Genomic DNA, 25352 nt, shown 5'->3' on the forward strand with positions numbered 1-25352 from the left:
TGAGTCACTGCTGGGTTTATCGATCACCGCTGCTGTGCTCACTGTGGCTTGTCTTGGCCTTGCAGGCAGGACGGCAGCACTTTGGAACCTGAGGGTCACATCTTTATGGAATAGGTGCTGGGGACAAGGGCCCTTGAGAGTGGGGACTGAACTTCACCCACCAGGGGATACAATTTGGCCAAATCCTTATTCCCACCGACTAGCTGAGGCAGAGCAACTTGGGCTGTTTGTGTGGGTTTCATGGCAATGGCACCCCACTCCAGTACTCTTGCCTGGAAAATCCCATGGACAGAGGAGCCTGGTGGGCTGCAGCCCATGGGTCGCTAAGGGTCGGGCACAACTTAGCAAGTTCACTTTCCTGCATTGGAGAAGGCAATGGCACCCCACTCCAGTACTCTTGCCTGGAAAATCCCATGGACAGAGGAGCCTGGTGGGCTGCAGTCCACGGGTTACTAAGCATCGGACACGACTGAGCGACTTCTCTTTCACTTTTCACTTTCATGCATTGGAGAAGGAAATGGCAACCCACTCCAGTGTTCTTGCCTGGAGAATCCCAGGGATGGGGGAGCCTGGTGGGCTGCCATCTATGGGGTTGCGCAGAGTCAGACACGACTGAAGCGACTTAGCAGCAGCAGCATCACTCTCTTTCAGGAACTCTCCAGGGTGGGCGCGTTGCTCTAGGGATGCAGTCCTCATGTCTGAGGAGCAGAGAGGAAGCATGTGGATGCCCAGAGGGCATGAGGGCATCTCAGGCCCCTCGCTCCCTGTCTCACCTCGTCCCCTAGCACAGAGCACAGCAGAACCAGCAGACGCAGAGTGAGTGAACCAGCGAGTGAGCAAGTGAAAGGAAGATTACTCAGTGGGTCAGGTGCAGTACAGGGTTCGAGGGACCATGCGGCAGATGTACCTGAGGGACAGGAAGTGGAGGGGAAGCACAGGCCACAGAGGCGTGGCCCGGTCACCTTCCCACGCCATTGACTCCCCCTGACCACAGGCTGCTGTGTCCAGGGTCGGGGGCGGGGGGGATGTGTTCCTGTGGCTCAGTCTTGCCGTGTGTCAGAAACTGTCCCCCTCACAAGGGTCCCTTGGCCATGAGGGCGTCAGGTGGGAGCTGACTTCTGGGCACATCCCACTGAATAGTGGCCACACCCTCCTCACATTTAAAGTGAAGTCGCTCAGTTGTGTCCGACTTTTTGCAACCCCATGGACTATAGCCTACTAGGATCCTCTGTCCATGGGATTCTCCAGGCAAGAGTACTGGAGTAGGTTGCCATTTCCTTCTCCAACCCAGGGATCGAACCCAGGTCTCCCACTTTACCATCCGAACCACCAGGGAAGTCCCATCATGTATAAAATTCAGTTTTACCTGACGCCTGTTCGTGACTTGTTTCAGGCAGCATAAAGCATTTGCTTTAGGACCTAAACACATCCAGTTTCTAATCCGCAGGACCTGTGGGATTTTCATGGCACAGCACAGTTAAGGTGGCTCATCAGATGACCTGCAGATAAGGAGATTATCTTGGCTTTTCTGGGTGGACCCATTATAATCCCAGGGATCCCAAGGTAGAAGAAAAAGTCAGGAGAGAGCCAGAGAGATGGAACTCAGTGATTCCCCTTGGCCTTGAAGGTGGAGGAGAGGTCACAGGCCAAGGAGGGAGTGGCTCTGGAGACTTGAAAAGGCAGGGAGACGGGTACACCCCAGGAGCCTCCAGAACGGGAGGCGGCCCTGCTAATGCCTCGGCTCTAGCTCAGTGAGCCCAGTACTGGGATTCTAACCTCCAGGTGACAGATTTGTGAGGCTTCAAGCCACTTTGTTTGTGTTAATGTTACTGCTGCCAGAAGAAACTGGTTCTCGCTCCCAGGCTGTGACTCAGGGCGTCCACACGGCCACGGCTGCAGTGAGAGAGGCCTGAGAGAGGCGGCCTCCCTGTTCCCAGCCTGGTGGTCAAGGAGCAGAGCCCAGCTCTGTGTTGCAATGTTAAACCAGCGTGGCCTGAGCTGCAGAGATGGGCATATGTGATGTCTGTGTGGTGCACTTTGCCCGATTTCTGTTCTGTTCTCAGAGGGCAAGCATCCAGATGGAGAGTTCCCAAATAACTTTTGGCCCAAAAGCAACATCTTACTGACTTGAAAGAGGAAAATAACTTTGAAAGTCTCCCTGATGAACAAAGACGCCGTTGTGTGTGGTACTAGCCAGAGTCAGCCACGCGCCCCGGTCATGTGGCGCACACGTGTTCCCGGTGCTGGTATAAGAGTGTGCCTGAGATCCCTCCCTTTGGAACACAGGGAGGGTCTCAGCCTTTGGCCCGGGCGAGTGCTGCTCGCCAGGAATGGAGGTGCGCTGCCGCGTGACCTCTGTATCCAACATGTGGGGTTCAGAGGTCAGTAAGGGGGTGTTCCCCATGGCTGTTGGAGGTGCCTCTTCCTCCTGGTGGTGCAAAAGGACCGCAGCTGGGTTTGCCATAGGTGCAGCAGTGGCAGGGTTCTTTATAGAGCGGAAAGGTGTGATTTCCTTAGAAGCAAGCTGTTCCTTCTAAAATGAGCACGTTGAGGCCTGATGAATGGGGAACTAAGGGTGAGAGGCGTTGGCTGCCTGGGAGCCGAGTCTGAGCCAGCATTCTGAAGCTCCTCTGGAGCCTTGCACCCGGCGGAGCTGAGCTCAGTTCTGCACCCACTCTCCAGCCCTACGGTACAAGCGTCGCCACTGTTATCCCTCCCCTGCAGATGAGGACCCAGGCTCAGACACGCACCTGGTGGCACAACGCGAGATGCTGACCCTGGGGTTGACCCTGGCCTCTGGAAGCTGTGGGCTGAGTGGCTTAAGATCCCAGTGTGCACAGGATGGTACGTGTGGCCGGATGCCCCCAGAGCACCTCTGTGCCCCTGGTGTCGTGGCACTCACGGGACTGCCCTCCCTGGCTGAGGGGAGGCCGTCACCCCAAAGAGTTTTCGTTTGTTAAAATAAGTTCCCTAAGAGGGGACACCTTTTCCCTTCACTCAGAGTGACGACTACACCCTCCTGTGTGTGGCCGAAGCTCTAAGGGGGCAGGGTGAGGATGGTGTGTCACCAAGTTACTCAGATACTCAGATCACAAGTGTGGACTCTACTTCTGTAAAAGCACGTAGGCTCTGCTGTTGTTGAGATGCTAGGAATAAAATAAAACTGAAAAGTAAAGAGTTCGGTAAGGTGAGAACTAGTTAAAATAGACACATAGTGGTGTTTGAAATAAAATGAATTGCATTCGGACACGTAGGAAGTCTCCCCAGCATCGCCGAGGGGCTGCCTGACAAGTTCTCCGTGTGCTGACAGGGTCTGGGGAGGCCCTCGGGGGTGCCTGGCGCAGGTGCCAGCCGGTGTCGGGACACACCCACTGAGCGGGGTTTTGTCCCCGTGATCTGGAGACTGTTCTCTTGGTGGGTGTTGGTCATCAGTCCCCTGGGGCCCAGGAGACCTGGAAGCTGTCTTCCAGGAATTGCATTCTGTGGGAAGGAGAAAAGCGTTTCTCCTCCTGCCGATGGGACTCTGCTGTGTCCTGAGCTGCCCCCTCTGTGCCCAGCGCCTGCTGAGGGATGTCCACAGGCACGGGCGGCAGGTCGGCCCTTCTTCTGACAGTGACCTGCTCAGAGGTGTGCCTGGGCCTGGGGGCGCCTGTCCTGGCTTTCCTGGTGGCTGCTCGTGCCGGCGAGAAGCCTAATTCACAGGTGTGTGCCCTGTGAATTTTTTCCTGAAAAATGACATTTCCGAGTTACTAGTTTCAAGAGCCTCTGAAGGAGTTAGGCACCTGTCCAAGGTGAGTTTGAGTGAGTGCTGCTGCTCTTTCCACCCAGAAGGGCATTGTCCTGAGGCCCAGTTGGCACATCCCAGGGGCAGCAGGTGGGTTCCCGGCAGAGGACGCCTGTGCAGGGCACGTGTAGCTACAGCCGCACCCAGGATGCCTGCCAGGCCGGGGCCACATGCCCTGTGGAGAGAACCAGGGCAGTCTGCAGAAGGGTGAGTGCAGACCCTCTCTGAGGTGAGCCAGCCCCACATGAGCAGGGTCAGAGCCCCTACCCTGCCTCGGGAGCCCTGCGTGCCGGGTGTGGCCGTGTGCACGTGTGGGATCTGATGGCCGTGGCTGTGGCCATGTGAAGGAGCCTGTGACTCTGTTCTTTGTGCCTGTTCTTTGGCTCCAACACAAACCCTTTCCACAGGTCAAATTTTTCCCAGCGGATTTCATGACATGTGACTTCAGTTAAGGAATAACATGGCTAAAGAAACATTTCCGGTAATATTGGGCAGTAATGTTAGTGCTGGTACTTATCTGGCAGTCTTTGGGAAAATAAGTATTACTATCAATAGCGGTAAAGATAATGACGTATTACTAAAGCCAAAATCAGAAATCGAATTCAATGGCATTTAGACTGTTAGAGGGATAAGCAAAAATCCAAAAACATTAACATGATTTCTTTTCCTTTTACAAGCCCTTTCAACCCCAAATCGCTGAGGTGGGTTTGAGGGAAGACTCGTCTGTCCCTCATCTCAGGAAGCTCCGTTGGGAGCGCAAATTTGCCACGGTTGCGTGTTCAGGACTGGAGCAGCCGGTGGTCCTTCCGCTGCACGGCCTGTGGGGGTCACCCTGAGGCGCTCGGCCTCGTGGGGCAAGCTCAGCCGTGTGACGCTGAGGCACTCCGGAGGTGGCGGGACCCCCGGCTGGTTCAGCTCCTTGGAGGGGGTGTGCTTCTCAACTTTGCCCGTTTGTGTAGCATCAAAAGATATTCTGAATGTAACATGTAACCTATTCAATTTCCCGAAAAAGAAAAAGAAAAAATTTTTAAAAATAAAGATAGACGAGGTGTGTGTGTGTGTGTGTGTGTGTGTGTGTGTGTGTGTGTCTGGGTGTTTGCAACCCCATGGACTGTAGCCCGCCGGCTCCTCTGGGCAAGAATACTGGAGTGGGTTGTCATGCCCTCCAGAGGATCTTCCTGACCCAGGGGTCGAACCTTCATCTCTTGCGTCTCCTACATTGGCAGGTGGACTCTTTATCATTGGTGCCACTTAATTTAGTAATTCCCATTTCTTAGCATTTTTGCCTCTAGTAACCTTAAACTGGAAAGCACAGGTTACTTGAGCTTCAAGCTTCCTTTCTCTGTGTGGTTTTGGAGCAGCTCTTCCCTCTTCCAGCCATGAATCTCGGGGTGTTGGCTTCACCCCTTTTGACTCTCAGCATCTTCGTTCTTAAAGTGGGAGCAGCCTGCCTTCTCAGGGCACTGCAAGCACATCTGGTGACAGGGATGCTGCACCCGTGGCCCAAGGAGAAGGGGACCGACGGCATGGCTGAGCTCACTATCACGTTGCCCGAGGAGGGGTTAAGTCTGTTCTGAGTTCCAGCACTGTTGATCGTTTTCAGAAAATTATTGGGTGAAATCAGTTTCCTGAGGTTACTGCCACCATTATTACGCCACTCCTGGAGGCAGTTGGGATTGGACTCCCAACCTGTGAGTGCTAGAGGTGTCTTCCATCACACAGACTTCATCAAAAGAAATGTCACTGGAGCCTAGTCCATTTTTTAACACCCCTTCTGTTCCGGGCCTGAGTCTTCTGAAGGACAGAGCTTGTTTGAGGTCATTCACTGTGCTTGCCATGACTGAGGGACATTCTGCAGTAAATACATTGTGGAGAAATGTTACTGGGAAGCTTTTTAGGAGAACTTTATATGGAGAAGAGGTTGCTTGTGTGATTCCTCATTCTCCTTGGCGGGAGAACTAGCCTTGGTGTTGGTCAGGGAATGACCCGAAGGTCCGTGCTTCTCCGTAAGCCCTGGGAGGACTCCCAGCAATACAGTGGGAGCAGACACCCCAGACACCATACCCCAGCTGGTGGAGAAACTTCTCTAGCCTCTAGTCCCTTCAGAATGTCAGAAACGAGGGGACTTGTCGTGAGTAAACTCTTCTCATATTCAAAATTCAGATTCAGAGGAGCGGGGGCTCTGGCGAATTGGGGACCTGAAGTCAAACGTGTCTCCCATCCAACCTGCGTGCTGGCTGGGTGGCCACGGGCCTCTGTGCGCCTGGACCGGCCTGGGTCCATCCAGGTCCATGGAGAGCAGCCCAGGCTCTCCCATAGGCACTTGGAGAAGAGCAACCACGAGCCCTGAGTGGGTCCCACAGAGCTGCGCATTGCGGAGAAAGCCTGAGCCTGCGGAGCTGCGGGCCCTCAGCGGGGATGGTGGCGTTGGTGTGTGCAGGGGGAGAGCTGACGCTGGCCCCAGGCTGGTTCTCACTCACCCTGAGCCTGCGGGGCTGTGGGCCCTCAGCGGGATGGTGGCAGTGGTGTGTGCAGGAGGAAAAAAACCTACATGGACAGACTTGGTCCATTCGGGCAGGTACGCTGACTCACCCAGCGCTCATTTCCCCATCCTCCATGTATAACTGGAAGGCAGCGACTTAGTAAGTGGCAGAACCCACACGCTGTGGCTTGAACTGTATCCCCAGAACCTCCCATGTTGAAGTCCTAAGCCTGTTATCTCAGAATGTCCCCTGGCTAGGAAATGACAGTTGCAAATGTAATCAGTTAAGGTCATTAGGACAGGCCCTAATCTAACATGATTGGTGTCCCAGTAAAAAAAGATAAATTTAGACCCAGAGACACACAGGGGAGAACGTCTCAGGACGATGGAGGCAGAGATTGGAGTGATGTTTCCACAAGCCAAGGATCACCAGAGACTTCCAGAAAACCACCAGAAGCTGAGGGATGGACAGTGGGCAGGGGACAGAGGCTCCCTCACAGCCTTGGATGGAGCCAACCAGGGAGAGCTGACGCTGGCCCCAGGCTGGTTCTCACTCACCCTGAGGCTGGGAGGAGGCTGGAGGGAGCTTCGTGCCCCCTGCTCTCCTGGGGCCTTCCTCACTGTCAGCAATGAGGACCTGCCGTCATTTTAGCAAGTAGAGCAGAGCCCAAACACGCCAACCAAGAACAGTGACTGTTCCTTCTCAGGGGCCTAGCGACCAGGGAAAGGAAGGTGGTTTGAGCAGAGGGAACTCATACCCAGAGAAACAGCTGCTGAGGAAGGGACCACAAAGAATGACTCACAGGAGCTCAGGGAGCAGTGAACCTTCAGAGGGGAACTGGGGAGGACAGAGCTGAATATGGGGACAAATCCTGTAAAAGTACCTAGGAGTGAACTGCACAAGAAGGCTCAAAACCTTCATGAAGACAACGGCAATATCTCTTTGAAGGATGTATTCAATAAGCCAGCAGAAGGCTTCCCGTCGCCATGGGTGGGAGAGTAAGTTCTCCAAGAAGAGGGTGCGTGTGTGTGTGAGAGTGAGTCTGCCTGCAAGGTTCTCTTGGAATTGAATAAAATGGCCTTAGAGTTTATAATGCCCTGATATAGCCAAGGCTTTATTTATTCATTTGCCGCCTGGCGTGTGGGATCCTAGTCTCTGACCAGGGAACGAACCTGCGTTCCTTGCATCAGGAGCGCGGAGTCCTGACCCCTGGACGACCAGGGAAGTTCCAAGATATTTTTAGAAAGATGAAGCAGGAGGGACTTTTTCCCATGGTTGGTGGAACCAGGGCTGCAGCATGAAGCTCTCTGCGACCTGCCGGGGCCGGCACAGGCAAGGCAGGAAGCATGCGGCCTCACCAGCATGCCAGCCAGGGCCTGCCAGAGGGCTGCTTCTACGCAGGCGAGGGGAGTTCTCAGGGGGGTGCTGAGAGAGAGAGGATGAACCCCTGATACATGGCATTACATGTGACAGTTGTAGAGTGGGCATTTAAGTTCAGTGGGAAAGGATTGTTTAGTAAATAGTGTTTATCCGGTTGTCTGACTGGAGGAAACAGCCTTGAGACCCTCAGATTGTACTGTATAAAAATGAAGATCAGTTTGTTTGAACACTTGGATATTAAAAAAGTAAAGAACACTGCATTCACTCACTAAAACTGAAGAAGTAATATGTCCAGTCTAGGAGCATGGGGGACTTTCTCAACGGGCCTAGAAAACTCACACATTTAACTATATACAAATTAAAACTTATATGACAAAATATACACAAGCAAACATTTTTAAACAGTTGTTAGAGAAAATTGTTTTCTAGGTAAAAGAAAAAGGGTTAATAGTTTTAATACAAAAGCTCTCACAAATTAAGTTGTCAAAAATAGAATACAATAGGAAAAACAGCTGGAAAATAGGCAGTTAATCGCCAGAAGAGCAGGTTATGGGAGGCAGGCGGGAGCTGTAAAAAGGTGATGTGTCCTGTCTGCCTATTAGACTGGCAAGGAGGCTGCAAAGGAAGAGAACGCAGCAGCTACTCTTTGCAGAAATGAGAGAGCGGGTACTCTTGGGTACCAGTGGGGAAATATGGATTGTTTCAGCCTCTTATGAAAATTGTTAAAAAACACTAGATCTCTCCCAGCTTTAAGGCATCAGCTGAAAGAATGTGGACAGTTTGCCCATTTTGTGAGAATGTCATACCAACCAGTGAATTAATGTAGAAGAAATGACCTTGGAAACTCTACAGGTTCCCCCAAAGTATTTTACATGCTTTACAAATGGGCAGTATTATTATTGAGATGAAGAGTCTCGCTCCCCACGGTCCTGATGTCTCCTGAGCTATTCTGAGACTGTCTCATGAAACTCAGAAAAGATTGCAATAGAAATGATTTGTCCAAAAAAAAGTTTTGTAACTCAAGAGGTTGAGTTAAGAGGTTCCTAAGTGGTCTTGTTTTTTTAGGCATCATTTTGCTGTCGCAAGCTGGCACATCCCCTGGGAAAATTCCTTCCTTCTGGGTATGCTGTGTGACATTGCAGTGAATGATCGCATGGTCCCAGCATAGTCCAGTGTGGACTGGGAAAGTCAGCAATCTTCATTCTAAAGAAGCCAGAGGCCCTGTAATCCAGGGCAAGAACAGTCAGCATCCTCTGACGTTTAGTACGAAATTCTAAATCCATCAGCATGTCTCACCGAAGGAGCAGCTGTTTCGGTTTAGGGTGGAAAGGACACATTCTGGACGTTACGCAACAGATTTGGGTCGAGTTCCTGCTGCAGAGTTTGCCACTTTTGCTTCAGTGCGGAGTCCTCACCCATATGATTTTCAAAACATGTTGGTTCTATAAGGGTTTACTTAATAACCCACTTTCCTGCATGCCCATCTGGGTGCCCGAAAGCAGTGGTCCTCCACCTGGGTGGCGTCCTCCCAGAAGAGCTAGGCTGATGGGATCTGTGGTGAGAGCCTCCGTGCAGATGGCCCTCTGTGGAAGGAACAGTCTGGCCCCAGACGCCAGGGGAGCTGAAGCTTTGAAGCCATTGTCTCTCTCATTCTGGGCTCTTCCCTTCTCTGCCTGTTGTGTAATTGTTACACACCAGGGTTCTTGGCCTCCTTGATCAATAGAAATTGATCCGAGGCCAGACAGGAAATTCAGCCAAGACTTTATTGGGCCCCACTAGGGGAACGGCAAGCTGGCTCTTTATGTGGTGTGTTCAGGGGTCTGGCTAAAGGGGTGGCTTAGGTGGTTTGCCCACCTTTGCTCCCACCCCCTGCTTTTGCTCCTGGCTCTTTGGAAGTGGCAGTTGCAGGGTTTTTTTTTTTTTTTTTTTTTTTTTGTCTTTTTGTATCTTGTCCATAATTTGCCCCAACTGCATGTATGTGGTTATTTTTAGTCCCTTATAGTTTCTTTTATTTTGTAGCTCAAGGAGACATTTGTCCAGGTTCAGGTACTGCAGCAGAGGGTCCTAGGCTCCAGGCCTGTCTCATAAAGAGTCTATAATAAATTTGGGGTAATTTCAGAATATTGAGGGGTGTTTTTAAAGTGCTGTGAAAATTGTCTCTGATTCTGTTTCTCCACGCGCCAGTGCCCACTCTCCCACACTGCCTTATTTGTCCACAATCTGAATAATGAATCCAGGGAAGGTTTTCTTATCCTCAAGGCACCAGGCCTTGGCACAATTATTCCATGAGATTCTTGGATCTCTAGCTGTGAACCTCCCATTGAGGGCTTGCTTCATCCTGTTTTCTCATTCATTCTGTTGCTTAAAAAAGCGTTAAAAAGTGTTGAGTAGCTCTCTCCTTTGAGAGCCAAAGTAGTTCTTTCCTAGGGCCATGGTTGGGAGACGTCAGCCTAGTTGGATTGTGTGTTTGGTTAGTTCTCTGGTTTTCTCTTTTTCTTGAAAATGTGTTCTGTGGAACTTTCTAGATACTTTACATTTGATTCTACCTCGACCTTGAAGCATTCGGAGGAAAAGAACATGCATTCAACTGCATGCATGCATGATGATGACATTTCTGGCCAACTCTATTTCTGTTGGCTTAGTAAATAAAGCACAACCTTAATTGGAACTTGCCTTTCTCACATGGGGGATGTTGCAGCAGTAGGAGATGTGGTAAGCTGAGAGACCTGAGGCACTCTGATGTTTGGAAGCAGCGTTCCCTTTACAAGGGCTGTTCCATGTCAGTGCCTCATACCGGATGCTGCGAGCCACCCGCCGTACTTTCTCTGTGACTACAGTGAGCACTGCCCATACGGCACCCCATGCCCCACTCCTTAACTGGTCTGAGAAGTTGCATCTTTCTAAGTTAACAAAACAAAATCCCAGCTTTTGCTTTAGTTACAAACAACAAATTAAATGTTAAATGTAACTTTTCTGTTCATTTGTAGTGTATGTGATTTTATTAGTTAAAAAAAAAAAAAATCCCTTCAAAAGTAACAGTAGGGAGAAAATCACACCAAAATCACACAAAACTCCAACCATGGGCCTGACCCGAGGCCAGAGCCTGGCCTTGCTTTCTGCTGTGCTTCTTACTGGGGGGGAGTCCTTTCTTCCGTGACGAAAGATGTGTGCCTGGGCACCCTCTATGGAGACCCTGGCCAGGTGCCAGGTGCCACAATTAGCTAGATCCTTCCGGAACCAGCTGCTTAGTACCATGTGCAAGTATTTTTGAGGGAGGGATTTTGCAAAAATAGGGTGGGCGCCTTTGTGCAGAAGAGACGCACACTGGGAGCTGCCCTATTTGAAAGAGGTCTGTTGGTCCGCAGCCCAGAGCCTTGCTGCCAGCGGTGTGAACTGTGCCCTGCCCAGGGCAGGAGCGCCTGTCAGAGCCGCCACATCATCTGGGGCCCTGAGAGTGACTCTCTGCCCAGCTCTGCTCACAGTCTGCCCACCGCCCTCAGCCCCAGGGGGAGGCACAGGGGGTCCTGCCCACCAGCCGTGTTGAGCACTGAGCCACCCCTCCGTTTGCCCAGGCTCATTGAGGCACACTGCCCAGTTTTAGCCAAGACGACAACATTGTGACTTTTGACTTTGGACATGGCCCCACTGGTTGTTTGCAAATAGGCAGGTGCTTTGGCAGATAGACTGAAATGTTACTGGGTGGGGTGGTCAGACACCACATGCGTCTGAAACCGTCTGCCTGTCCACCCCCTTTCAAGCATAACAATATTTTATTGTTTGGCCAAAAAGTTCCTTTGATATTTTAACTAAAAAGACACATTTTTCATTTGCACCAAGACCTTTATTGAAAATCTTTACCATTTTGCTCCACTACTTTTTCTGCTGTTTTTCAGACAACATCATAATTCCGTCTTCCCAAAACTTTCTATCTTTCTGAGCAAAGAACTGTTCCAAGTGCCTTTTACAGTCTTCCAGGGAATTGAAATTGTTTCCATTAAAGAGAATTTTATAAGGACCAAAATAAATGAACATTAGAAAGTGCAACATCTGGTGAATACTGCAGATGAATCAGAATTTGCCAGCCAAGCTGTAACAATTTTTGCCTGGTCATCAAAGAAACATGCAGTCTTGTGTTATCCTGATGGAAGATTATGTGTTTTCTGTTAACTGTTTCTGGACACTTTTATTCGAGTGCTGCCTTCAGTTGGTCTGATTGGGAACAGTATTTCTTGGGATTAATCATTTGGTTTCCTGGAAGGAGCTTGTAATAGAGGACTTGCCTTCCAATCCCTCCATATGCACAACATCACCTTCTTTGGATGAAAATCGGCCTTAGATGTGGTTGATGGTGGTTCATTTCGCTAGCCCCATGGTCTCTTCCATTTTACATTACTGTGAAGTATCCAGTTTGCATTGCCTGTCATAATGTGTTTTAAAAACGAACATTTTGGGGACCGTTAAGTGGAGAATTGCATGTGGAAATATGGTCAAGATTTTTTGGATTAACTTGTGCGGAACTCAGACATCAAAGAGATGAACATAACCATGCTGTTGTAAGTGATTTTCAACACTTGATTTGGATATTTTGAGTATGTCAGCTTCTCTCACACATGGTATAACATTGATTATTCTCGGGGTTCTCATTGATCTGACCCCTGTCAGCTTCAGCTGGTCTACCTGACCGTGGAGCATCATCCAGCGAGAAAGCCCCAGCACAAAACTTCACCAACCACTTCTGATGTGTTCGATCAGTCACAGCACCTTCTCCATACACTGCACGAATCTTTCTTCTTTTAGCATTTCAGTTGCGTTTCTACCTTTCTTGAAATAATAAGTGTAATATGCCAGAAAAGCTGCTTTTTTCTTCCATCTTCATTATTAAAATGGCTACATGAAAAATCAGTTTTGATAAGTTTTTTTTTAATTGCATGCTAATATGACAGCTGTCATAACTCAACCTTTTGGACAACCCAGTATTTTCAGATCATATTGGTTTCTGTGCTGTATAATTTAAAAAAAGAAGAAAAAAATGAGCTTTTGGCATAGAATTTTGCCAAATTGTCTTCCTTAAGCCGCCCGATTGGGCTTCTCAGGTGGCTCAGTGGGTAGAGAATCCGTCTGCAATGCAGGAGATGCGGGAGACGCGGGTTTGATCCCAGGATTGGGAAGATTGCCTCTGAGAGGGCATGGCAACCCACTCCAGTATTCTTGCCTGGAAAATCCCTGGCGGGCTATGGTCCATAGGGCCGCAAAAAGTTGGTTACGAGTTAAGCAACTTAGCACACACGCAAGCAGCCCACACAATTGGGAGTATTTTCAAAAGGTCTCTGGGGCCCTGGAGTTGGGCAGTTGTGGTCCTCACTGTGCCGCTTTCTGGGTGTGACTTTAGACAGGCCAGTCTCTCCATCCATGAGTGAGTATTAGGGCTCACTACCTTCTGAATGAGGACTGTGTGTGTTAATAAGTGCCCTGCATGCTGCTTGCTCCCGGTGGGGGCTGCACTTGGGGGGGGCTCCCCTCCCCTCCCCCTGTTCTATTGTTAACATGATGTTAACATCATATGTTGGTGCTGACGGAAACCTGGTCTTGGCCTCTAGCTGACGTTGGCTAAAAGTCTTGTCCCAAGCCATTAAGCATTTGTGAACCTCGTAGAGGTGGCCCACTTCTGGAAAACATTTCCCCATCTTTCAAGAGACTGAACTCTCACTTAGCCAGGCAGGAAACATGCTTGAGTGGTAAACAGATTTGGACAGGGAACAGGAAGGACCAGGAGGGTTTGGAACGGTGGCCTTTGGTATTAGGGGCTATGCCATACTCAAGTGTGTGCCACTGGAGGTTTAGGCACGAAAAAGGGAAGAAAAATACAGTGACCGTGAGCACACATTTGGTGATTGTTTGTCCAGGTACGATCACTTGGCAGTGGACAGTGCAGCCTCTGAACCCCTGCCCGTGGCAGTGGGTGGGCTCCGGGGTCTTGGGTGCGTGTTCATCCCTGGGCTTCCAGCCCCCTCCCTCTGCCCGCCCTGCCTGCCTGCCCAGCCCCCCGCTGGCTTCCCCTGATGGACATTCCCTCCCGCCTCCCTCCTGTCTGAGCTGACACTTATAACTGTTCTTTCTAGCCAGCTCTCTCCCCTGTAAACACCCTGCCGGCGCCCATGGGTGGGGGTCCTGTCACCTTCAGGTGAGAACCCCGAGGGCCTGTCTCTATCTCCCTTGGTCTTCAGAGCATCTCCCACCAGCACTCCGCCACGCCCGCCAGAACCTGGACTCAGAATTGCTCCCAGCTGGACTGTATTCCAGCCCGTAGCACGCCCACGCCAAGGTGAGGTCACTGGTCACACCAAGGCTGGAGACCTGGACACCCTGTGACTGACTCCTCTAATCATTTGTGGTGTCCATTCATTGCTTGTACAGTCAGACTCGCTCGCCAGATCTCTCTTTCCTGTTTCTGTGTCCCATGTCTCGTGATCTCTTTTGCTATCCCTTGCCTTAGCTTTGGTTTGGTCACTGCCCTTCTAGCCTCTCCCTAAATTCCACTCTTTAGTATAAGTAGTCCTCTTGGGGTGGGGTATGGGTTACCCTAAGATTTTTTTCATCCTTCAGGAGATAAATTCAGATTTTCCCTCTTCCAGTAGGCACTCCCAGATTGCCTAATCAAAACAAGTGTTCTTCCTCTCAGCCTTGAATTGTACTTAAAAATACAAGTGAGAGAATTGTACTTTCCTCTTTAATCCCTTGTTTTCAAGAGGATCTGCTCAAATCTTAAAAACCCTCCCATCTCTTCTTTTTCTTCCTCATTCTTTCCTGCCCATCCAAACCCAAGACACACTTCTTCATTGGTTGGTCTTGTTCAGGGAGAGACAAGTTTAGGGGAAGGAGACATCAAGGGAGGTGAGTGAGATGTGCTTTACTACCCCTGTACCCCCATCACCAGCCCCTGAGCAGCATGTGGGCATGGTGAGGTGGGAAGGAGGTGGGGACTTCCCATGTGTGGTTGTGAAAAGTATATGCAATTGAATTAAAGCCAGTATTTCTTGAAAATGAGAAAGGATATGGTAAGATATGGCCACATAAAGTCAGACAGTGTCTCAGAAAGTCAAAGATGTATCCAAGTTATAAGCATTACAGACTTTGCATTCATTTCCTAAATTACTGAGAAGTAGAAGAAGCAGGCATCTCCAACAGTAAGATGTCCTGGGAAGTGGGCTCCATGCATGCGGCATGGGTATTTCATGGAGACGTTTAGAACAGTGGGCAGCCTGCCTCCTGGCTCCAGCTGGAATAGTCGTGTCATGTTACAAGGGAGGAGTCACCTGCTATGGGCAGAATCAGAATCATCTTCCCCTCACTCCTCCTTCCAGCCAGGAGGATGCGTATGTTCATAAATCCATAGGCTGGGTTGGAGAGCAGGACAATGGCAGCCCAGTTATTGTCAGGACTGTCCTTGTAGATGGAGGGGCAGTGGGTCACCAGGGATGTTAACTGCTTTCTCAAATGTGGAATCTATTGCCACCCTAAAAAAAAAAAACAAAAGATATTCTTTTGCTGTTAGGAAAAATGGTATTCTAATAACCTAAATGCAAATTCATTTGAAAACAACACAGTAAAGATTAAAGTAAAGTTCCCTCAATTCCTACAAGTGGCTTTTAAAAAAACTTTATCAGTTTGGTTTTATTCCTTCTCTACATTGTTACCAAGTCCCAGCTCATACTGCTTGCCATGGGACAGGCCATCAAATTGAGGAATGAATTGCTGTTATTTACAAAGCAGGCAGACTAAGAAGGTGGCGGACTCCTGCTCCAAAGAACCATTTTGCCTGAGTTAGATTTGAGGCTTCTTTTATACTAAACAAGGAAGTAAAGTCAAACATTTCCTGGTCCTGGTCAACCTCTGGAGGGGAGGTGTTTGTTTCTTTCTCCCTGTAGTCATTCACAGGTGGGCCTAGTCAGGATGTTTCCTGTGAGCTAAACAAAGGTATTTTAGCTTAACGCTCACTATCTGGGAAACAGGGTTTCCAGAGGTGGACCATTATCATTTAAGCTTACAGGCAACATCTGTTTAGTGGTTAACTTGAAGCAAAAGCAATAGAATACAAAAGTTAAAGCAACAGACCCACTATGGAGTCAGATTTGTTTTGCACATTACAGTTGAAGAGATTTATAAATACACTGTTGAAAAACCTTAGCCATTGCAGAGACAGGACCACAACTGGAGAGGGGCCATGAGTGAGGCTGAACTGTTGGGAGTTTTGATACATTTCAAAGCATAAATTATTAACAGAAGGTTTCTGAGCAGGAGTCCTTGAATCCAACCAGCTACATGAAAGTAACAAAGCATCTTCAGGCAAAAACATGCTTTTCAACTGCTTAAAATAATTCCTGTAAATCCTGTAACTCAGTTATCTCCTCTTATTGGAATTATTTTCTTAGTAACCTTAAAAACACAACTAGTACAAATAAATAGATTATCAGCCTAAACAACAGATCAAAAACGATGAAGTCAGCTTAGAATTTTGTTTACTGCTTGTCTTTAAATAAAATTTGTCACTAGTCACTTTAATATTTCCTTATTTCTTCACCCCTGCATTGTACTGTTTTGCACAAAAAAGGCTCAGATAAGAACTGCAAAGCTCAGCAGGACTAATAATAAACAGGGTTAACTGATTTTCCCAGAAGAGGAAAGCTAATCATAGAATAGATCTTGGAAATTATTTAACACTTTCACTTTACAGCTGAGCAAATAAGAGGCCAAGAGGTGAGGGCTTTGGTGCAGAAGAACCACCGGCAGTGTGTCCCTCGAAAAGACTCAGGCCCCGTTTCAGCTCGGTCCCCTCCCCTCACTCCCCACCCCTTCTCAGAAGAATTACAGTTTCCCACCAGTGGCCCTTGAACTCTTGAACCCTTGGGGGCAGACCCCTCAGGACACCTGAGCAAGGCACTCAGCTGATCGGAAGGGCGGTTGTCATTCCCGTGGAGGGTCCCACCCTGTTTGTAATGGGATGATGTGGATTACATGTTGTCAGGTTTCCCGTTTTGATGTGTTATGCATACCCTCTGTTGGGCTTCTTCCACTGTGGTTGGATTTTAAGCAGTCTTGCTCTGCATTATTTTCCTGTGAGATAGATAGTCTTTTTCTCAGTTGGCCACCCCCTGGTATCTCCGTCTTTTTCTCAGGTATTCTGAAGCTGAGTGTGGTTTTCTGGTTGGCTGCACCCTGCAAGGACCACACCCCCAGGCAGGGAGCCGTCTCTGGCTCCTGCCTCTGTGCAGAAGATGGGGATTGTCTGCATTAGCTTTCTCCTGCTGTGTGACGAGTTACTATAAACCCAACTGGAGACAACTCCGCTGTGTGCTGTTAGAGTTTCCGGGAGCAGGATGCAGGCGCGTGCTGGCCGGGTACTCTGCCCTGGGGCTCGCCCGGCTGCGGTCCGGGTGTTGGCCTGACACGTCTCGTCTGAGGCCTGGTCCTCTTCCAGGCTCACTATATCCTTGGTGGAGTTTTGCTCAGGTGCTGGTGGGCCTGGCCCCTGCTCTTGGTGGCTGAACGCCAGCGCCCCCTGGCTCTGGCCACGTGGCCCCTCCGCTGCTTGCTGCAGTTTTGCGTCTGACTCGCCGTCTCTGCTTGAGGTCCAGGGTACAGGGGTCCTATTGTTCCGCCGGGCCCACTCGATGGCCTCCCTGCTAATGGGCTCGTAGCCCACTGAGGGGACACCCTCACTGCACGTGTAGGAGAGACTCCTGCTGCGCCCCAGCTGACCCGCGGGGACCGGCAGGGCACTCCCACCAGGGCTGGGGGGCTGGGGGCCGTCTCAGAATCCTGCCAGCCCATGAGGCAGCCCCTGCGCTCCGTGCAGGAGTATCGTCGGGCATGCTGCACGGGCCCACTTGTGCAGTAAGGTGCTGTAAGCAGATGCATAGTGTCTAAACCTTGTGTTTCGGGTGGATGCCCTGGCCCCTGGCAGTGTGCAGGTGCCTGCCTGGTGGAGGTTAGAATTCAGGAGTCCGCAGGGCACCCATGGGTGGTGTACATGCCTAAGACTTTTCCTGTATAGAAGAGTGGCTGCGTGTCCTGTCCACCCTAGACAGCATCCACTGTGACCTGAGGAAACAGAAGCTGGTCCTAAAGCATTTGGCTGCTGCTTCTGGCATCAGTGCTCTTAGGAGGCCGTGTTGCTGTATCACGGGTTCGCTTCTGTCTTCCCTGCGGTGCTTCTCCTGTGCACAGCGGGGCCTGTGGGGGCGGGGGCCTGTGCAGGAGGCTCCCGGGGCGACGCCCTGAGCCCCCTGGCCCCTGCTGTCCCGCTTCCTGCTCTCCCGGCTGGGGGCGCCCCTCCAGCAGGAGTCGGGGGATTGGCATTGTCACGTGCTGCTCCGCTCGCGCTGCGGTGACAATGCACAGACGGGGCGGCTCACGCACCGGAAGTTTATTCTCATCCCATCTGGAGCTGGGTGTCCCAGAGAAGGGGTAGACAGGACCTCTCCCTGGCTTGCCCACGGCGGCCTCTGCGTGTGCTCATGTGGTCCCCCGCACGCGCATGCCTAGTGTCTCCCCCTCTTAGAAGTGCTCCGTTCGTGTTGGACTGGGGCCCCGCCCTGTGACCTCATTTAGACTCAGTCACCTCTTTTAATGACCGTATGTCCAAATACAGTTGCTGGGGCTGCTTGCATATAATATGTATGTTCTATGTATATTATCTGTTATATATGTGTAGACATACACATGTAACACGGTATATATGTTATACAGTGTATGTTACTATATGATGTGTATGATATACCTATAATGAAAATGAGTAAGAGTGACACAGGCAGGGATGTTACCGGGTCAGCGTGGGGTACAGGCTTGGTGCTGGAGCTCCCAGTGGAGCAGGCGGCGGGGCCGTGGGGCTTGCGTGAGGAGTCTTGGTCTGCTGAGGAGAACAGGCTCTGTGCCGTATTCAGCCCCAGGTGCCTTCTGAGACTGGGTTTCCCAGGTCCCCGTGAGCTGCAGGGCCTCTCTCCTTCAGGCCCAGAGCGGCCTGCTGCTGCTCGCTTTGCTCTCGTGCCTGCAGGTGTGGGGGCCGCTCCTGCGAGGACGGGCACTGAGGTCTCGCCGTTGCTGTTTCCAGGATGGGGGTGGTGAGGGCTCCTCCAGACTCAGAGCCTCCACAGTAACTTTGAGAAGTTGCTGTTTTAACGACGTGCTCTGCTGGAGTGGGAAAGCTAATGTTCTAAGATTTCAAGGCAGATGGACAGTGACTTCGTGTTTGATGAGCTCTGTAAGTGGAGTGTGGTGAAGATAAACTGAGCTGGACAGTGGCCGCACCCCCCCCCCCCGCCACCCCCCCGCCTCCCCTGGCCGCCCCCGTCCCCCGGGCAGGGACCCGGTCTCCCGGCAGCTGCTGTCACTCTGGGCCGCCCAGCTCGCTTGGAGTGTACTGTTGCCTCAGGAACCGCACAGGAACGTAGCTTCTGGATACTTTCTCCAGGAAAGGACACAGGCCCTTCAGATGCCTCTGTGCCTTCTGTGGGAAGCCGACAAAGGGTCCTGAGGTGGAAGAAAAACTAAGGAGCTAATGTTAGAATGTTTCTAATGGTAGAAAGTCAAAGTCTGACCTTCAGAAGAGAAAATAGGAACACAGGAGATGTTTCGTCTGTCAGTCCACTGGAAGGCGGTCAGACTGTGACAGTGAGCGAGCAGTGCCCTCGGGTGGGCTGGGGGACTGTCCAACTGGGGGACGCTCATCTGAACAGCATCCTGGCCTTGGAGGGGCTGCTGGGCCCAGAGCCCCATTGCGGGCTGCAGGCCACAACCCCCAGGGGGCGCTGTCTAGTGCTTTGGTCTTGCATTTGGCTTTTACTTTTTTTGATTTCAACAGTCATGTTTCCAAAAATAAAAGCCATTAAGAACAAGTAATAAACATGTACAAGAAATTACAAGAAATGAGTTTCATAAATCGCAAAATAATATCTTACAATTTAGATAAGCTGGTCAAGTATTATTTGAATTCACACCATGTTTGATAAAATTGCATTACCTCTCTTCCTCTTTTAATATTTGTATATACACCTTGCATTTAGTTCTGAGGACAAAGTTGTATCTAATTTGTCTTTGTTGGCTCTGTAGCAACCAAACTACTCTGCTCATGAATTAGAGGAATGCAAGAAAACAGAGGCTTTACAACAGCTTCTTCAGTTTTCAGCACCTGGGGCAGCTGATGCTAGGAGCCCCTGGACGTTTGCCATGGGTGCCCTCAGAATAAAATAGAAGTCTGACACTCAGGACTGGTCGCCAGAGCTCAGGAGTTGGGTGAGACCCAGACTCACTGCTGAATTGGTCTCTGGGAACTCAGCTAAGGAAGGTCACTTTATGAGAGGGGCCAGTGAGAGGTTGAGGGTGCAAGTGGAATGTGTTTTAGGGCTCTTTATTTTCCTGACAGTATAGCCCAGAGGATTTTTTGATGCAGTTTCCTCATGTAGAATGACATCTTGAGATAAGAGTCTTGGTTCTCTGCTTATTTATAAATGTGGACAAGACTGCCTCCAGCGAACTCTTAAAATGGCCTTTGTAGGATTAATGAGCTTAATTTTCCAGAATAAAAAAATCTAAGTAGAAATATACACATACTGTTTTCATCCTGGTATCTATTAACCCATGGTAACTAACATGCTGAAAGCTGACTGTGGTGGCAGTGTTCTGAGTGATTATCCACTTCATCTTGAGTGACAGGGGGAGGATCCGTTTGTGTGGGCTCCATGCTGCAGATGGTGCAGATTCTACTATCTGTCTCTGTGACTTTGTCTTGTGTCGGAACCTCATAAAAGTGAGATTGTGTAATAGTTGTCCTTTCGTGACTGACTTATTTCACTTGGCATAATGACCTCCGAGTTCATCCATTTTGTAATGAGTCAGAATTTCCTTCTTTTTCATGGCTGAATATTCCACTATATTCCCTTGTGGCTCAGCTGGTAACTCTGCCTGCAATGTGGGAGACCTGGGTTCAGTCTCTGGGTTGGGAAGATTCCCTGGAGAAGGAAAGGCTACTCACTCCAGTATTCTGGCCTGGAGAATTCCATGGGCTGTATAGTCTATGGGGTCACAAAGAGTCAGACAGGACTGAGTGACTTTCACTTCACTTCATGTGGGTTTATGACATTTTGGTCATCTCTTCATCTATTGTTGGGCATTTGGGTTGTTTCTACCTTTACGCCACAGGGAGTGATGCTGCTATGAACATGGGTAGGCAAATACGTATACAAGTCCCTGATTTTAGTTCTTTAGAGGTACATACGTAGGAGTGGAAAATTTAGTCATTTTATTTTTTTAATTAAGTAATTAGTTTTGACCAGGTAATGGCAGTGGGATCCCAGTTCCTTGACCATGGACTGAACATGCAGCCTCTGCCGGGGAAGTGCTGAGTCCTAACCACTGGACCACCAGGGAAGTCCCCAGTTTAACCATTTTAAAGTGAATAATTCAGTGGCATTTTGTATGTTTAGAGTTGTGCAACCATGACCACTACCTATTTCCAGAACGTTTTAATCACCTCAAATGGAAACCTGTACCTACTAAATAACTTCTCCTCATCTCCCTAACCCCTAGACGGTGGCAACCACGAGCCCATATTCTGTTGCCATGGATGCCTGTTCCAGATATTTCATGTAATTGGAGATAGGCTGTTTGTGGCCTTCAGGAATCTTCAAGTGCTTCTCTTTTCAAAATAATTAATTTTTGGTCGCCCTGGGTCTTTGTTGCTGTGTGCAGACTTTCTGTAGTTGCGTGTGCAGACTTTCTGTAGTTGCATCCGCAGGAGGGGAAGGTGTTCTTCATTGCGGTACATGAGCTTCTTGTTATAGAGCACAGAAAACTCGTCATGGCGCGCTGGCCTAGGTTGCTCTGTGGCATGTGGAATCTTCTTGGACCAGGGATTGAACCCATGTCCCCTGCACTAGCCGGCGGATTCTTACCTGCTGTGCCAGCAGGGGGCTCCTCAGCACTTCTTATTATGGAAATTTTCCACATGCCAGAGGGTGGCACAGAGCGTTCACCGACCCGCCACCCAGATGTGGCCTCAGTCGGCTGCCGCCAACCATGTTAACAGCCGTGTCTTTGCCAGGGAGGAGGAGCAGTACGTGAACCGGTTCTGGAAGGAGATCCGCGTCGGAGACTTCGTGCGCCTCCGCTGCAATGAGACCATCCCCGCGGACATCTTGCTGCTGTCCTCCAGCGACCCCGACGGGCTGTGCCACATTGAGACAGCCAACCTGGATGGGGAGACCAACCTGAAGCGGCGCCAGGTGGTCCGAGGCTTCTCTGAGCTCGTAAGTGACCTGGCGCCTCCCGGGAACCGCATGCCGCTGTGTCTCCTGCGTGGGCCTCCATGCCTCTGGACGCGTTCGTTTCCTGTGGGAGCAGGTCCGCGCCTGGGGTGGGGACCGAGGGCCTGGGGCGGGGACCGAGGGCCTGGGCGTTCGCTTCCGGTGAGAGCAGGTCCGCGCCTGGGGCGGGGACCGAGGGCCTGGGGCGGGGCCGAGGGTCTGGGCGTTCGCTTCCGGTGAGGGCAGGTCCGCGCCTGGGGCGGGGACCGAGGATCTGGGCGTTCACTTCCGGTGAGGGCAGGTCCGCGCCTGAGGCGGGGCCGAGGGTCTGGGCTTTGCTTCCGGTGAGAGCGGGTCCGCGCCAGGGGCGGGGCTGAGGGTCGGTGGCCTGCCGCCCGCCGGAGCCGCGACTGCCGGGGGTCGGGGAGCAGGCTGGCTCTGTGACTCTGGGTCCACTGTCCACTTCTCAGACTTGGAATGGCCTTCACGTCAGTGGGAACACTTGGGCCTGGCCGACTGCTGGCGCTTATCTGCCTGTTGCTCTTGTTCTGACACTGCAGAAGTAGCGACCTGGCCGCAGCACGTGGCTTAGGAATTCCTCTCCTCAGGGGTGTGTCTGAGGTCACCCGCATCCACCCGGGTCCATCTGCGTCACCGTCTCTGACTGGATCCTGTCTGGGAGGAGCGTCAGTCCAGCTCAGAAATGCTAGGCCTGTGAGGACTGGGAGGTAGAACCGGGGGCCGGGCCCAGCCCCAGTACCCACCAGTAGCCCGTGGCTGAAAGCTCAGAGCCCTCAGGAGGCTCCCTCCTCTGTCGCCCCGCAGGCCTGTGCAGAGGAGACAGGGCCCGACCCCAGGGGCCGTCAGGGAGCATGATCAGGATCATGGCGGCCCTTGTTCTGACACCGCACTGCCTGTCTCTGCATGTGGCCTTGCCATCAAGGAAGGAAGGTTTAAGAAGCACCTGAGAGGATGTGCTCCTGCGTTTCAGGAAGGGCGCCACTGTGGGGCGTGGCGGGGGGGGAGGGAGGTCTCTTCCTCTGTCGTCATCCTGCCTTCCTGAGCTCCTACAGGGGAGCCAGGCCTTAGACTCAGCACCGAGGGGTTCTGGAGCAGTCGGCTTGTTTTACAGCCTGGGGTATCCCTGGGGCACTGTTGGCATCTGCGGTGCAGTGTTCATCGTGCAGGGTGGCTGGGGGGGGCATCCCTGGCTTCCGCTGTGAGTGTCCGTGCCGTTTGCCCTTGGTTGCTGTGCCCACCTTGACACACTTGCAAAGAGCCAGATGGCCTCCCACACCCTGGGGCCCCCGCCAGCCCTGGTGGCAGGACTTTCTGAACCTACCACTCGCTCACCTCCTGCGGACCCTGACTTCCTCACCGTGTCCAGACCGTTGTGCCCTTGCTTCCATCCACCACCCTGATTTCCTCATTTCAGGTTCCTTTTGTGCCAAGAATGGTTTTGTGAGTTGCTTCAAATCTTTCTTGCAATGAGGCAAAGTGTACATAAACATTAAAAATGGTATTTTTAAAAATGGGATTGTCTCCTCCCAGATCAGAAGAGTTGATGGCAGGGCTTGCTGGGGACCCTCGGGGCCCAGCACTGGCCTGTACAGTGTGCTTTAGCTTCTGCATTGATCGTGCTCCAGGGTTTGGTAGTAAGTGTGCAGGGCGAGCTTCCCCTGCCCCACATTCCCCCAGGCCCCGTGTGCCTCTGCTCTGAGGCCACCTGACTCCCGGGCCTAACCCAGGTCCCCAAAGCCCGCAGTTCCTGAGCCCATTCCAGGGTCCAGCCCAGCGTGAGAACCACCCCTGAGGTCAGCAAGGATGGGCTTGGATTGGAGGGAGGCGGTGACGACACAGCCTCCAGCTCCATCCTGGAGAAGCGGCCAGCGTGTGCAGAAGGTGCGTGTAACATAAACAGATGCACCTGAGCATCTAATGGATGAAGGCTCAGACACTGTGGGATGATCTGGTGAAACTGCAGGACTGGAGAGCAGAATGGATCTGTTTGGATGGCCAGAGGGGCAGAGCCAGGTAGGTGCATCTCCTTGGTCAGCTCTCCCGAGTGACTTTCTTGTTTCCTATCATCTGGTTTGTTCAGCTGCTAAACTCAGTAATATCTAAAAGCCTCCTCAACGCACTTTTTTCCCAAACGAAAGCTGGAACACCTTACTGCTCACTGGTGCTTTGTACAAATGTGTAATTTGTACGATGGATTGGATGTTGAAATTCCAGGATGGCCACAGACAGATGCATCCTTGACCTATCTGCATATGGCCTGTGTGTACCTGCAGAGGCCAGTGGACCTGAGCCATAACCTGATCAAAATGGCCAAAATTAGGAACCTAAACCATTTTGATTTATTAAAAAAAAAGTTCCTTATTAGCACCCAGATTCTTCAATATGCACACTCTAGTCCCTGTTATTAGTATATTTTTTCCTCTTTCTGTTTTTTTCTCCTCTTCTTTCCCTAATGTCCAGAGGCATTTTTCTGGTACCTGAATTTTTCTTTATACAGTATTATTCTGAAATATATGAACTTCCCCATGGAAGCCTGACAATTGGAAAACCAAGGTTCAGCTGTAACACTACAATGTCAGGAACATTTCAGTCCCGTATATTGAGGTGAGGTTTTCACAGATGGAGTCAGCTGGCGTCTCAGGCAGGTGAAAAGCGTATTCCTGTCCAATACACAGTAATACTGTCCCAGGTTGTTGACAGCTCTGTTACAAGTGGAGGCCCCTAGGGGAGCTTAAATTAGAGCTATTTGAAAAACTTAGGTGAAGAATAAGAGAGGGCCTTGACAGTCATGCAGGGTCTGGGTGCATCCACCAGGGTCTAATGAGGAGGCAGAAACCACACCTGATTTAGGGCAAGTTTGATGTAAAGAAAAAATTCCCCATGGGTGTTGCACAGTAAGAAGTAAAGTGACTCCCCAGAACGTAGAAGGGCTGACAGAACAGCCAGTAGTCCTGGGGCTGAGACAGCGTCCAGGGAAGACGGCCTGAAGCTGAGCCTTGCTCTCATGGCCGAGTTCGTGGCTGTCCCTCGTGGGATGGTAGGAAAACTACTGAGGCTGTCCCAGGGGGTCAGCCCTCACGGGGGTAGGGAAGCCTTGTGCTGAGAGGTGCTGGGCATGGTAACTTTGGGATGCCAGGGCAGGTGCCATCCTCTGAAAGGTGCTGGGCATGATAACTTCAAGATGCTGAGGCAGGTGCCATCACTGAGGGGTGCTGGGCATGATGCCTTTGAGATGCCAGGCAGGTGCCATCGCTGAGAGGGGCTGGGCATGGTAACTTTGGGGTGCTGGGGCAGGTGCCATCGCTGAGAGGTGCTGGGCATGGTAACTTTGGGATGCTGGGGCAGGTGCCATCGCTGAGAGGTGCTGGGCATGATGCCTTTGAGATG

At 51.0% G+C, this 25352-nt stretch overlaps 1 protein-coding gene across 1 annotated transcript in view; it reads left to right on the top strand.

Annotated features, from left to right (window-relative positions):
- Nucleotides 1–25352, top strand: part of ATP10A (ATPase phospholipid transporting 10A (putative)) — a 182391-nt gene that overhangs the window by 54270 nt on the left and 102769 nt on the right. Inside the window, exon 4 of the mRNA XM_040257138.1 lies at nucleotides 21743–21947. Coding sequence (XP_040113072.1) covers nucleotides 21743–21947 — 205 coding nt within the window. The remainder of the gene's footprint in view (nucleotides 1–21742; nucleotides 21948–25352) is intronic.

This window comes from Oryx dammah, unplaced genomic scaffold (assembly GCF_014754425.2).
Source record: "Oryx dammah isolate SB20612 unplaced genomic scaffold, SCBI_Odam_1.1 HiC_scaffold_16, whole genome shotgun sequence".
NCBI lineage: Eukaryota > Metazoa > Chordata > Mammalia > Artiodactyla > Bovidae > Oryx > Oryx dammah.